General features: G+C 40.9%; 1 protein-coding gene across 2 annotated transcripts in view; it reads left to right on the forward strand.

The window, feature by feature from the left end:
* Wdr72 (WD repeat domain 72) overlaps nt 1–14,180 on the forward strand; it is a 152,426-nt gene that overhangs the window by 77,386 nt on the left and 60,860 nt on the right. For both annotated transcript variants that reach the window (XM_038321935.1, XM_038321936.1), the window contains exons 16-17: nt 1,478–1,557; nt 2,860–3,055. In XM_038321935.1, coding sequence (XP_038177863.1) covers nt 1,478–1,557; nt 2,860–3,055 — 276 coding nt within the window. The remainder of the gene's footprint in view (nt 1–1,477; nt 1,558–2,859; nt 3,056–14,180) is intronic.

The raw sequence follows: 14,180 nt of genomic DNA on the forward strand, positions 1-14,180 counted from the left end.
AGGCTTGACAGGAAGCAGTGCCCACTCCTGTTAGCAGAAATGGTGGCTGAGTAATGCTGACAAGACTGGGATGTTTTCTTTTCATCTTTGCCCCTGACGTTGCAATTAATTCTATGAATCCCTGACACTGCCAAGAAAAGTTGGCTCTGGTATCTCTATCATATTAAAATTTTAACATCGCATTAAAGCATACTGTGAAGTGCCCCACGATGCCAGTAAGTAGTTACAGTTGAGACCAAGCCTTAGCTTTGAAGGTGAAGACACAAGGTCATCAAGATGAGAGAGGAAGAGAGGAGGGAGATCAAAAGAAAGTCTCCTCTTCTGCATCGTAGAGATGTGGGAAGAGTGTGCAGAATGAGGCTGTTCTGGGACACAGGTCTGTGTACCATGATTGATTTCTTCAAATCCTTATTACACACTTCTTTAGAAAAAAATTAGAGTAGTAACCAAGCAATTTATTATCAACTTCTTTTATGTTCTTAATTTACTTTATACCTTGTATGTTTTTACCATCACCATTCTTTGATCACTAATGTAAGTTAAGATGTATATGTACTGTATATGTGTTTGTGTAATTTGTTTCTATATAGGATGATTGATAGAAACTATAATGAATAAAAACTAATCTCAATAATTGTTACTAGAATGTCAAACATGAATCAATACCTTAACTCTAGAAGACAGGTGTATTTGCAGTCTCCCACCACAGAAAGCCTCCACCATGCTTCCCTATTTGCTCTCAGTACTGAGACCTTCACGATGCCTGCACTCATCAGAAAGCCTTAAGTGACTGATATTTCTCATTTCGATATTATATATATATATATATACATATATATATATATATTCAGTTAATGAAAAGGCACTTTTAGTTTTTATTAATTGCTCTTTTGTGTGATGAACTGTTAGTCACTGTATGGATCAATGCACATAGAACAAGCCCTTCCTTGGGGTTAGAACTTCTCACTGGACTTAAGGCAAAGGGAGAAAGGGTATTCAAGAGTACAGTCTTGGAAGAAACAATGCCTCGCACACAGCATGAAGCAGTAGCGTTTTACCCATTGGTAGGAGAGCAATGACTGGTTGAGCAGAAGCCAATACAGTCTCTGATTTTACCCGTGATGGCTGCTGACTTCTGGCAAGCCTGACGTCTTTGTACAAGGAGGTAAGAAACAGAAAACTCTGGTGCTTTGGCCTAGTTTGGTAAAGAGGTAGGAAGATGAATTAAGTATAAAAATAAGTGCAGTGTGACAGTGTCTGTAATTATTCTGGCTTGAAAGTCGTCTGAGATACTTTCCCAGAGTATACCTGGCTGACCGTTCCCGTACTTGGACCTGCTAAATCACACTCCACCATAAGGTTGGACCTGATCATTGGTGTCTGTAGAAGTAATCTTCCCCAGGTGGTCCTACTGTGCAGACAGCATCAGGGACTGAGCCTGAGTGGCATTACTAAAATGAGTTTTCTGCATGTCTAGGTAGGAATGAGTACCACACACCCGAGGCTGACATCTCACTTTTGAAGCTAATCACCTGCTGGAGAGACCAGGCCGTACAGGTATGACATCGTCCTCTTGTTATCAGAGGAGATTCCTGCTACTAAGATTCATTGAGTCCCCTTTTTTTGAGAATGTAAGTAGGCAGTTATTCTTATCCTGCAAGATGACTTTCTAGATCATTCCCTTCGCCAAGCTTGAACTATAGGCAGGGATCAATCAGGCAAAAAGAATAGAGATGTCCCAAAAGGATACACAAAGGTCAGGGCAGAGAAGAGCGGCCATGAGAGCTGGGTTCATCCTAGCAGAGGTAACCCCTTGTCTGATGTGAATTCTCTTGGGAGCAGAATTAGTTATTATTTGTTTTGCGGCTTAAGTGGCCTTTTCTGAGGCATTTCCTTACATGAAATTAGCCAATTTAGAGAGCTGCTTTGTACAATGTTCTACTCACAATTCTCTTTCAACTTCTTTGGGTCCCTGGCGACTGCTGGTGGCTCTGAACAATACAGAAGATTTCTGCATCATCTGAGAAACATGAAAACAGTATCATTAGACAGAGTCATTAAAAACACCTCTCCAGTGCCCTTTCAGAATCTTGCATTTTCTAAACAATGCAAGGCTGACATTGGTGCCCAGACCCTACCTTGATTACATCTTAGTTTTTATTGTTATTAGTTTAGTTTCATGCACGCGTGTCATAAATACTGACCACTGTCACCTCTGCCCCCTACCACTCTTGTCCACCCTGCCTCCTCCCCACAAGTTTTCCTCTCACATTCCTGTCTGTTTGTTTGGTTTTGTGACCCAATAAGATCAACCGGGGGGGGCATCTGTGTGACCATGTGTGTGAAGACAATTGGAGCCTGTTGGGCTCAGCTATGGACACACAACTAAAAACAGTGACTTCTGTCTCCAAGAATCTACCAATAGCTAAGAGTTCCAAGGTGAAAGATAGGGCCCTTAATCCTCTCCCCTGTCCTGATTGATGGTTGAGGGTAGGTCTAGTGTGGGCCCAGTGGAGGTAACTACAATTGATAGTGTTTGGGTCTAGGGAATGGCACCTCGTAGCTTGTTACCCTATATTTTGGCTCACCTCCCTTGTTCTTTTGCAGTGTTCTCTGAGTCTTAGAGGGGGTGCTATACGTAACTTGTGTAAGGCTGGATCCACATCTGCAGCTTAGGCACCTGTGAGTCTCTCTCTGCATCGCTGCTCATAAGGAGAGACATTTCATGTGACTTTTAGCAGAATGGGGTGGTATTATTTATAGAAAAGCTCAAGGTTCTGGGCTTTGGGTATCTTTTTACAAGACTGCTTATAATTTGAAATAATATTCTATAATTCATGAAAATGAAAATTCTCCCAGGTAACTGAAGCAATACAAGCTGTCCTCCTGGCCGAAGTTCAACAGCACCTGAAGAGTTTGAGGAACACACCCGTCAGCAGCCAACCAGACCCAGTGGCACAGCACACCGTCTGTGAGAGGATGCGTATCACCTCCAAGGTGGGGTGGACTGAAGAGATAGAGCTACCGTATGTGGGAACCTCCTCCCCTCTGAAAAGTAAGTGAGCAGTTTACCTGTTTGCTCTTTCAATGGAGCTTTCCTACTCCTGAGAATGTGTTGGGGTGTATGAGCTTACAGTGTATCGTTTCCTCACGAGTGGAGCCACATACTCCATATGGGATCTATTCTCTTATGTTCGCATCATCATCAGGCTATTAAAGAACATCTGATTCTATTGTAGTTATCGATGTTTTGTAGGAAGAAATTTGTACTGTATATAAATAAAAACAAAGTGAGTGGGGTGCCATTGAAGACCTGAGTTCTAATCTCTAGCACTTTCATAAATATCTGGGCTCGGCAGTGTGTATCTATAACCCCGAAGAAAATGCAGGGCTCCATTGTGGCTGTCTCTTTTCTCATTAGAAAGGAAATCACTGGGTTTCTTGAATGATGTGTACGAGGTGCATATGGGAGGCACCAGGAATCAAGGGATGTGGAAATGAAGTGACGGGTCTTTGAACTCCATGATTTTGCAACTTAAACATTTTGCAGTGTCTTCTTACATTTCATGTTGTGTATTTCATCTGAGGTCTTAATATTTGTATACTTGTGTGTCAAGTAAGGATGGATCACCTTATCTGAGTTTACATTGGCACAATGAGTACATTCTGATTGTCTCTGAATGCAGAGCTAAAAGGGATATCTGTCTAACTAAAGGAAGACTTTGATGTATAGCTAAGTGCCTCATAAGGAATAGCTTCCTTTACAGTACTTATATATTATATGTATCTTCATTTATCCTCAATAGGGTCTCTATGCCCAAGTGAGAAGAGGTAAGTTCTTTATGCTCATAGCAGTTGCCTAGGAAATCTCCATGTGATGCTGAATTAGCAAGGAGCAGAAATGCAAAGAGACACATCATGGGGAACCTATCTGTCAGGAGCGTCTAAGGTGTTCTCTCTAGATAGAACCTCATGTGAGTTGACAAGTGGCATCTCTTTTTCTGGTTGCATTGTTCTGTGTTTGGAATTTAAGGAAAATGGTGCCTGTGCTAACCCTGGTGAGATGACTTGACTCCTGCATCTAGCACCGCAGCATCAGGTCTAGGAGTGCTGTGATATTCTGGTGTGCTAAAGGTAGAGAAGATTCACTCTACAAAGGTTTCCTTGAAGGTCTACTTTCAATAATGTATATTTGAATAATCTGCAGATTTTTCTATTTTTGATAAACTAATCCCCAGAAAATTAAGAGAAGCATAAATTTATTCTCCTGACAAGAAATTCTGGATTAAAGATAACACTAATCATGCCAACATTGAAATGATATTGTCAAATCCAAGTTCTGATAAGGGCTTTAAATATTACTCCCTTTAAATATTTCTACTTTTGTACATATATGTTGTAGATGTCAGAGAACAAACTGGAGTTCTCTAATAAGGGATATAAACCAGAATCAAACTTAAGATGTAGGAAAACCAAGCCACCCTGGTGTTCAACATTATTATCAACTTGAAACTATGAGGGTGAGCTACAACAGAGGCTGTGGGGCACATGGGAGAAGTTACTTATGCAGGATTTGAGAATTAAGAAACCTTCTTAGATGCAAACATCTCTAAGCTGAGACCTGAAGGATCAAGAGAAGTCAGTCAAGAAAAGGTCAAGGTGGAGGAGGCAGCTGTTAAGTGAGATCACAAATTCTTTTCAGGAATAATTCTTCTTTTCCTTTAGACATGTGTTCTTTTTGAGTCTCATTGCTTCCATAACCTGTCATCTTTATCCTCAGCCTTCCAGAATAACAGTGGCATTGATAATGCCATCATCATTCACGCAGTTTAGTTTAGTTCAGAGTTCTTTGTGTAGTCTAAATTATTTAGTAACGTTCTATGCAGACATGTGTATTTTCATACCATTATGCTGTGGCGAAAACCAAACCAAACCAGCCAGCCAGCCAGCCAACCAACCAACCAACCAACCAACCAACCAACCCATCTGTGATATGTGATGACTGAAGAGAAACATCCAGTGCTCATCTGTCCCCCTCCCTTGCAAACTCATAGCTGACATCAAACTGGATGAGGAAGAAACCTTGTTCATTCTCACTACTTCTCTTCATTACAGTACTAGAAATTTCATCTCATCAAGACATATCAAGCAAGAGAAAGAAATAAAAGATTTAAATTACGAGAGAAAGAGAAATTTCCTCTATTTTAAAAAAGACTCCACAAAGGTTATTAAAGCTAATGAATGAATCCAGTGAAGTTGCAGGATTCAAGATAAATATACAAAAATGGTATGTCTATTTATAACAGTAATGAATTTGCTACAGAGGAAACAATGAAAGCTACCCCAATGAGGGAACCTAAGTATTATTATTACTAATTAGTTCATTAAAACTATATGTTAAAATAATATGTTAATAATGATAATTCCTAGGAATAAACCTAACCAAGCAAGTAAAGATGTTTGTGATAAAAATTATGAAACACCAATGAAAGAAAGATATACATTAAAACAGACAGACCTCTCATGTTCATGGGTAGGAAAAACAAACAAATGCTTCAATAAATAGTGCTGAGAAAGCTGTTTCAGTCCATACAGAAAGTTGAAACTAGAGTCCATTGCTCATCCTGTACAAAAATCAGTTAAATTAGATTAGTGCCAATAATATAAGATCTTACAATCTGAAACTATTACTGAAACAGAGGGCATGCACATTGAGATATCGGCATGGATGCCAGTTCCAAGATAGGACTCTGAATGCCCAAGTCAAAGTGAGTATTATACTAAATGGGATTATACCAAACTAGACAGCAAAAGAGAAAACGAAAGGGAGTAAATATGTGCCAACTATTTATCTGATGGAGGGCTGATATCCAGAATATATGAAGAACTCCAAAAGTCTAACAAAACAATATAGCAGAATGATCTGAATAGTTTTTGGAAGAAAAACATACAAATGACCAGTAAATGTCTGACCATCACTGAATAGTGTAAAGAAGGTGGAGCCTACTCCACCCAGAATCACTGATCTCACAGAAGAAACAGAAGAAATGCTAGGTGAGTGTGTGGAGAAATGGGAACTTGTACATGCTGATGGAGATCTGAATTGCTGCAGCCACTTTGGAAAACAGTGTGAAAGCTTCCTCAGAAGACTAAAATTAGAATTAATATATGATCCAGCTAACCCACTCATGCAGATAAGTTCACAGGAAGCAAAACCGTCTTACTAAGGAGGAGCCTGCATGCCCAGGCTTATTATGACCCTATTCACAATAACTAAGATGTGGAGTCAGCCTAGGTTCCTGTCAGCAGGTGAATAAGTGAAGACGACGTGGTATGCAGTACATGGTGGAATGCTACCCAACAATAAAGGACCGAATTCTCTTGTTTTTGGAGAAAGGGGTGGAACTCATGGACATTATACTAAGTGAAGTAGGCTAGACACAGAGAGACAAATATGTTTCTTCTCAAATGCAGAATCAACTATCAGTCATCCTGAAAGTAGATGTTACTAGAGAGGAGCACTGTGGGGGTCATGAGGACAGAAGAAGAATGAACAGGGAGGAATTACCCGTGTCTAGAAAAGTATGGATTTCTTTCCTTTAGTAAATACAATTAATGTTTTTTAATGTACAAATGCATTTGACATAACAAAAGAATAAAAGAAAAAGAGAAAATCTTGCCCTAGGCATTATTGCCAATGAGTGATATAGCCACACATCACCCCATACAGTCTACTTTCCAGGTTAAGTTCTTCCAAGTTTGCTTGATGCCATTCTCCGGTTGCCCGCGATTACTCCTCTCATCTTTCTCCAGTTCTCCAGAATGACACTCTCAGAGGGAGGCTTCTGTGAGTGTATGTGTGCTGGGGTAGGGTGGGGTGGGGGAGGAGCCACAGGGGTTGTTGGTGGTCAACTCTGAAATGTCTTCCATAGGCTTCAGTCCCCAGTGAATGGCACTGTTTTGGAAGGATGTGGAACCTTTATAAGAGGGGCCTCTCTGGGTTGTGGGGGTGGACCTTACTTTTAGCTCAATCCATCACTTTGGATCTGTTCTCTGCTTCTTTATTTTATCTTACATATGAGTGATTATAAAGCAGCAAAGACCCAGACACCTGACAAGATAGCAGAAATAAAATGCTCTAGACCAACAGTTCTCAACATGAAGTCACAACCCCTTTGGGGGTCCAAGGACCCTTTCACTGGGGTCACAGATCAGATATTTATATAACAATTCATAACAGTGGCAAAATGGCAGTTTTGAAGTAGCAAAGAAATAATTTTATGGTTGGGGGTCACCACGACATGAGGAGCCCTATTACAGGGCTGCAGCATTAGGAAGGTTGAGAATGACTACTCCAGACCAAATCAGTCACTATCTATTAATGCCTGGCCACTGCAAAGCTTTGAATGCAGCCTACTGTTAACCCTTGCACCAGCAATGCACTTGATTGTAAAGGCTTTATTCTGGAATATAAGTTTATGCTTATGTACATTTAGTTGTTAAAAAAATACCTAAGAAGTTTTGCTGAAATGCCCACTGGTAAACGTTAGAAATATAGAACTTTTAGCATGAACATGTTAGCTGTAAGGATTAAACATTTGGTGCGTGGAAGGAATAGTAAACCTTTGCGGGCATACATTAAAATATTCATTAGACCAAGACATTTATATTTTAGATAGATATTAACTGACTAAAATAAGTAAAAATGGCATCACACACACACACTCACACACACACACACTCACACATATCACATACATACATTATATACTTTCTCAAAGACACTAGAGGTAGTTTGGCTCAATGGATGGCCTGTCTTATTTTTTGCTCCATATAAAACAGACACCTCCCTCATCGTTTAACCTTCACACCTACAAGCTCTACTGAATTCCTCTGATGTTTCTGCCTCTGAGTTTTCTTAAAGATTCCACTGCTCCTGACAAACCATTTTCTGCTCTTTTTTTATTTACCTAAAAGTTTTTTCATTTTCCACAGAGCTTAAGACTGATGTTTTCCATGGTATTATATGAAAATCTGAAATTTTGTCATCTTTTAAAATCCAAATCATCACAATACTAGCCTGGCTCAGCTGTCCAGCGATGGTGGTGTCAAACAACAGAGTTAAGCATTTCCTTGATAAAGGTTTGCAAGCCCCATGGCATTGATTATTGTCCACATTCCCATTTAAATTTATTGACAAAGAAAAAGTGATCTAGACTCTCTTGCTGAAATCAATGTGTTTGGTGCTATTGTTCTCTGGAGCTGAGGTCTGCCCCCTGACACAGATCATTCAGGAACAAGGATGGGGCCAATCTGTCTTTTTCCTTCTCAGTGCCTAAAGCACTCTTTCACCTACTAGCCAGTTGGAAGTATTTATTGAATAGATGAATAAACAGATGAGCAGTGGGCAATTTTGTTCTGAAGATTCAGCCAACTCCTAGTTAGTAAGGAAGGTCAAGGATGGAACAGTCAGTTGATCTCCGTGCTTTAGCAACCAGGATTGATCTTGATATACACTGAAGTTTGTGTTTTCCCAGAGGTGTCCTCCCAAGAGCATGCACCGAACACAAAACAGATTCATACACATACACGTATACACACATGCACATAGAGAGGGAAAAAGGGAGAGAGGGAGGGAGGGAGGGAGGGAGGGAGGGAAAGAGGGAGAAGAACACACCTAGGGTCAGAAGCATGGAGACAGAGGACTCTAGACAACTACTCTTCCCAATACTTGCTCATGTGTCTCTTTGCTACTATCTCTTTATGTACCCATTTTGCCTTGATCTGCAGTTTGAAAGAACGTGTCCCCCAGCCTGACCTGATTGTCTCTTATTCCTCTTTAAAGATTCAATGTCTTGGTGTGGATTTCTCAACGCTCAGTCCAACCCTGTGCTACACCCTCCCAGGAACTTCCAGCTTGTTCCAATCCCTTGTCACTTCTCTTGTCCAGCTAATGAAGAACCTTCACAGCCTGGGAGGTCCCAGTCAGCTTGTTCTGGCCTCCTTACATAGCTAGGGATGACCTTGAACTGTGTTTTCATCCAGATTTGTTCTTATTACTGTGTGTCTGTGTGTATCTGTCTGTGTATGTCATGAGTGTGAGAGCAGGTGCCTGCAGAGGCCAGAAGAGCATGTGAGTCTCTTGGAGCTGGAGTCACAATGGTTATGAGCTTCTGGCATGGATGCTGGGAACCAAACTCAGGTCCTCTCCAAGAGTGACAAGTGTTCTTAACCACTGAGCCACCTCTCCAGCCCCCCACCCCGTTTTATGGAACTGGCCACTTCCTGTGATGTTTGTCAAGTCGTTTATTGTAATTCCATCAGATAATTCTGGTATGAATTCTCAGAAAATAATCTTGGTGTAATTAAGGATGAAGTTCCTTGAGCAAAAAGCAGACATGAAGTGAGTTTTGCACTTTCTGCAGGTTTCTGTAGCACAATGTGGAGCAGCATAGGGCGGTTTCTAGGGAAGGGGCCAGTGACAAGGGAAATGACCCACTGGTCTCTATGCCCCAGAAATCCTGTTCCCATGAGAAAGTGGATTGTCTTCCTGACTCAACCTTCATTTTTGTGTTTCGATTGTGTGATATATTTGTGCTATTTCAACCTTGGAATGATCTGGAGAGGTTCAGAATGCCTTGTTAGCATTTGCTATGTCTAAGGTTCACTGTTAGACATAGATTTTCAACTATGCCACTTGCCCAGTGCTGGGAGGGCACACTTGTAAAATGCAACGAACCACCTGCTCCTCAAGTTGCTCAATTACACAGCTCCCTCCCCTACAACTCCAGGATCCCAGGGGACAGAAGGTGGAACTTACCTTGTGCTTCCAGCAGCAGACGCATCTCCTAGTACAGGACAAGGGATTCTCATGTGTTGTTGCAGGAATGAACCAATGACTAATGAGTGTCATTGGCAGGCACATATCAATAAACTCTGATTCAAGAAATAAGAAATGCAGAATGACAAGTTGCTTGTCCATAACTAGGAAGAAAATGGAAGTGGTCATTACAGGGATGACTGTTCTATTCTAAAGTCTGTATTCAGGGGCACTTATTCAAATCTGCCTACTTAGCTCAAGAGAAATTGACCTATGTAGAGGGAAAAAACAATTTTGATGGGATTTGAAGGAAACCAGATAATACATAGTATGCCTCCTGAGAATACAGTGTAGTATGAAACCTGCTTGCTTGAAGAAAATTTGTTTTGTATATTTTCTTTTATTGTCCTCTGCTGGTCATGGCCTTTGTTTTTCTCTATGCAGTTCCTACCCTGCTGGAGCAGCACTCTTTACAGAAAGTCTTTTTAGGTAGTCTGACATCTCTCTCTCTGTCTGTCTTTTACCAATAAGATCCACATAATTCAGGGGAGTTCTTTTGTCAGCTCCCTTGTGTCAGCTCCTCCCTCCAAGCCCAGGGGCTGGCTTCCCAACCTGGCTGCTGTTGTCTCCACCCACAGAGAAAGGGCCTCTCGTCCCATCCACCTGCTCATACCAGTGTCCTCAGATCTTACACACGAGGTCACCATGGAGACCATGTTGCCTGATGAGACAATAGGAAGTCCTTGCACTAAGAAGCCCTGTCCCAAAAGGATCATTAAATAAAATTCCACAATTTTCAACTTAATTGCGCTTTATTATATAATACAAATTATATAAAGGACATCTTGGCTTTAAAAGCTAGTGTGAAATTTCCCAATCTGTGAACCTATAGTAGAAATTGGAGAAAATAATGGGCACAAAGAGATCATCTATACATAAGGTCATGTGATAATACTAATGATTGGGTTGCATTTGTGACTCAACGTGTATAAATTCAAAATATAGCTTAAGATACCTTACTTTTTCATACAGTGATTTATAGTCTCTAATATTTAAAATATATTTAAAGTATTTTATAACTCCATAATATTCCTTGCTATATTCAAGGTATATCCCTTAATATATCAATGCCAGAATAGAGAATGAACAGGTTGATAATCCAACTGATAGATCCATCCATCCATCTTTTGAACTTTTCACTTCTTCGAATACATGTTAGGCCCTCTCCATGTCAAGCTGTGTAGTAAGCATCGTAGAAGAATAGGATGTAGCTTCTAGTTTCTGAAAAGCAGGAATCTAAGAACCCAGGAGGTTATTGTGGCATGAGACATAAAAGTTCACATTTCCATGGAGACAGAAAACTGGTGATTGACAGAACAGGAGTTTTAAGGGGAAGCGTGCGATCTGGGAACCGTGTTGTGCTCAGCATGAAACTGAGCACCTTTCAGCCCTACTTTCGGAAGGAGGATCCATCCCACCATGAGGTAGGTGACACCTGGATGCTTACAACCCTAGTTGTTACCTGCAGTATCTGTCCCCAACTAGGATCAAAGTCATACTCCTAGGGACAATGGATACACAGAGTGACAAGGCCAGCCTGTGCAGACTGTAGGACTCCACTAGTGGCAGTCTTGGCTGTGGAGTTTCCATTAGGCTGGTGGGTATCTTGCCAGGTCTGCACATTGAAGAGAGCTATCCTCCCGCCAGGTCTGCACAGTCAACAGAACTCGTCTTGCCCAGGTATATGTGTGCCCTTCTTTTCTGAGAGATGCTACTTTCCTGTCAGCCTTTGTTTCTCTAACTCCACTTTTAGAAAAAGACCCAGATGACAGACACCAGTTGGGAAAATACAGAGTGACAAGGGAAGATTGCAAGGACAATCATGGAAGCAGGTCACCAAGTGCCGGTCAGGATGGGGGAAGCCCAGCTAAAGCAGGGTGGGGACAAACAGGACCTGGTGGTCAAAGCTTCTGACTTGGAGCTGAAAGATCCAGACAACCCTAAGATGCATCATCTTGGAAGAACTCAGATATGTCCAACACTAAGAAACATGGAACACAGCTTATCAAATTATCCTTACTCTTGGCACCTTCCTTGTAAAGTAACACTTGTTTATAAATTTGATTTCCTTATAAACCTTCTTTTTTCCATATATTTGTAACCCAGGAAGGGTTTGTTTGGCTTCTACTTCCAGTTCACTGTCCATCATTAAGGGCAGGAACTCAAAGCAGGAACCTGGAGGTAGGCTCTATGGAGGAGCACCACTTGAGGGCTTGCACACAAGCTCTTGCTTAGCTACCTTTCTTTTTCTTTTTCTTTTTTTATTTTTTTTTTACTTTTTGAGACAGGGTTTCTCTGTAGCTTTGGAGCCTGTCCTGGAACTAGCTCTTGTAGACCAGGCTGGTCTCGAACTCACAAAGATCCACCTGCCTCTGCCTCCCGAGTGCTGGGATTAAAGGCGTGCGCCACCACCGCCTGGCTAGCTACCTTTCTTGTATAGTCCAGGACTACCTGCCTAGGCATTGTGTTGCCCACAGCAGTTTGTGACCCTCTACATCATTTAATAATCAAGATAATCCCTCATACGCATGTCCATGGGGCAATCAGGTCTGGACAAGTGTAGTCAGAGGCTGCTTGTTCATTTTTCAGCTTCCCAGCCCCAAAACAATCATACAAAAACAATACTAATTGTAATATTGTTTGGCCTATTAGCTTATGCATATTTCTAGCAAACTCTCGCATCTTAAATCAACCCATCACTATTAATCCATGAGGTCTTGGCCTACTGGCAAGGTTCTGGCATCTGCCTCCTCCAGCGACAATATGGCATTTCTCTGACTCTGCCTTCTTTCTCCCAGCATTTAGTTTAGTTTTTCCTCCTAGCTTTATCTGCCTATCACAGGCCAAACTAGCTTCTTTAGTCATTAACCAATAAAAGCAACACATATACAGAAGGACCTCCCACATCAGACAAGTTCTCAATGGAAACTTTCTTCTCAGATGATTCTAAACTGTGTCAAATTGAAAACTAAAGCTAACCAGGACAGTTAGTGCTTTACATATCATAAGAAAGACATTTTCTTCATATTACATAAAGGAATTTTACCTCCTTAATTTTAGTCCAAACAATGACCATCAATGTTTGTGGTCATCAGAGCTCAAATCTCATCAACAACACTGTCCGTGTATGACTGTGGTTCTTGGCACAGGTCTCTCCTCTACTTCATGATTATTTCAAATTGCTTTCCTTCTGATCTACTTCTAACGTTCACTTCAAATTCCATCCGATGATTTGGTTTGATTTCCCATCTCTCCTAGCTTCATTTGAGATGTTTATAACTTAGAGACGCCATCAATGTTTTGTTCCTAGTTTTAAAACATGGATTTATACAGACGTTATTCATCATTTTTAAAATCTGACATCCTGAATTGAAGCACTAACAAGTCCTTAATATTCAATTTATTTAGTGTTTGCTCTTTGAAATTTTCCAGGAATTGCCTCTATTATTTCTTTTTACCACATGAAACAATCTTAATTTTATGAAAGGAATTTAGCAAAGCAAGGTTATAGTGAAGTAAGCAATGTGATATTTTTAAGTTGCTATGCATGCCTTATCTCCATGGTTAAACCTTATGATATATATCTCGAGATCGTCTACTTAATCCCAGAGTTATTATACCATTTGCTTCCCTTATGCCATTGATTTGTATGTCTTTCAAACTGCTGAGGTTGGGTGGTCTCATTTATTTATTTTTTTAATCTGACACCCTTGCAGCATGCAACTGTTTCAGAAAGTCCTGGCAAAACACCTGTAATGCAGTACAGACTTTCCTGATCCCCTCTGTGCATCAGGACATGCCTGGTGCTCTATGTCTGAGGAGCTCATCCCACCGGAAGGGTGAAACCAATGAACGGCTTTCCCTGTCTGTGGGAAGTGTCTGATGCTGGCGGCTGCACTGGAGTAGGATGAGTTAGACTTTCCTCAGGGATCTCAGTCTCAAATTTTCCAAGAAGTGAGGTCAATTCAAAATATCCAGAGAAATAGCAAGTTCAGGACTTCAAAGTATTCCTTTACCTTTATGTCCAGGGAGCATGTGATCAGTGGATTAGCAAACCTTTCCTGGTCTTGCCAAATCCTTGACTTTTCTAAAGCCTCAGTGGTTCTCAGCCTTCCTACTGCTGTGAGGCTTCAGTGCAGGTCCTCATGTTGTGGTGGCCCTCAACCCCGAAATTATTTTTATCGTGACTTCATAATTGTAACTTTGTTACTATTATGAATCATGATGTAAATATTTTTGGAGATAAAATTTTCCCAAAGGGGTTGCGACCATGTTGAAAACTATTGCTTTAGAATAATGT

Source organism: Arvicola amphibius, chromosome 3 (assembly GCF_903992535.2).
Source record: "Arvicola amphibius chromosome 3, mArvAmp1.2, whole genome shotgun sequence".
In the NCBI taxonomy this organism is placed as follows: Eukaryota; Metazoa; Chordata; class Mammalia; order Rodentia; family Cricetidae; genus Arvicola; species Arvicola amphibius.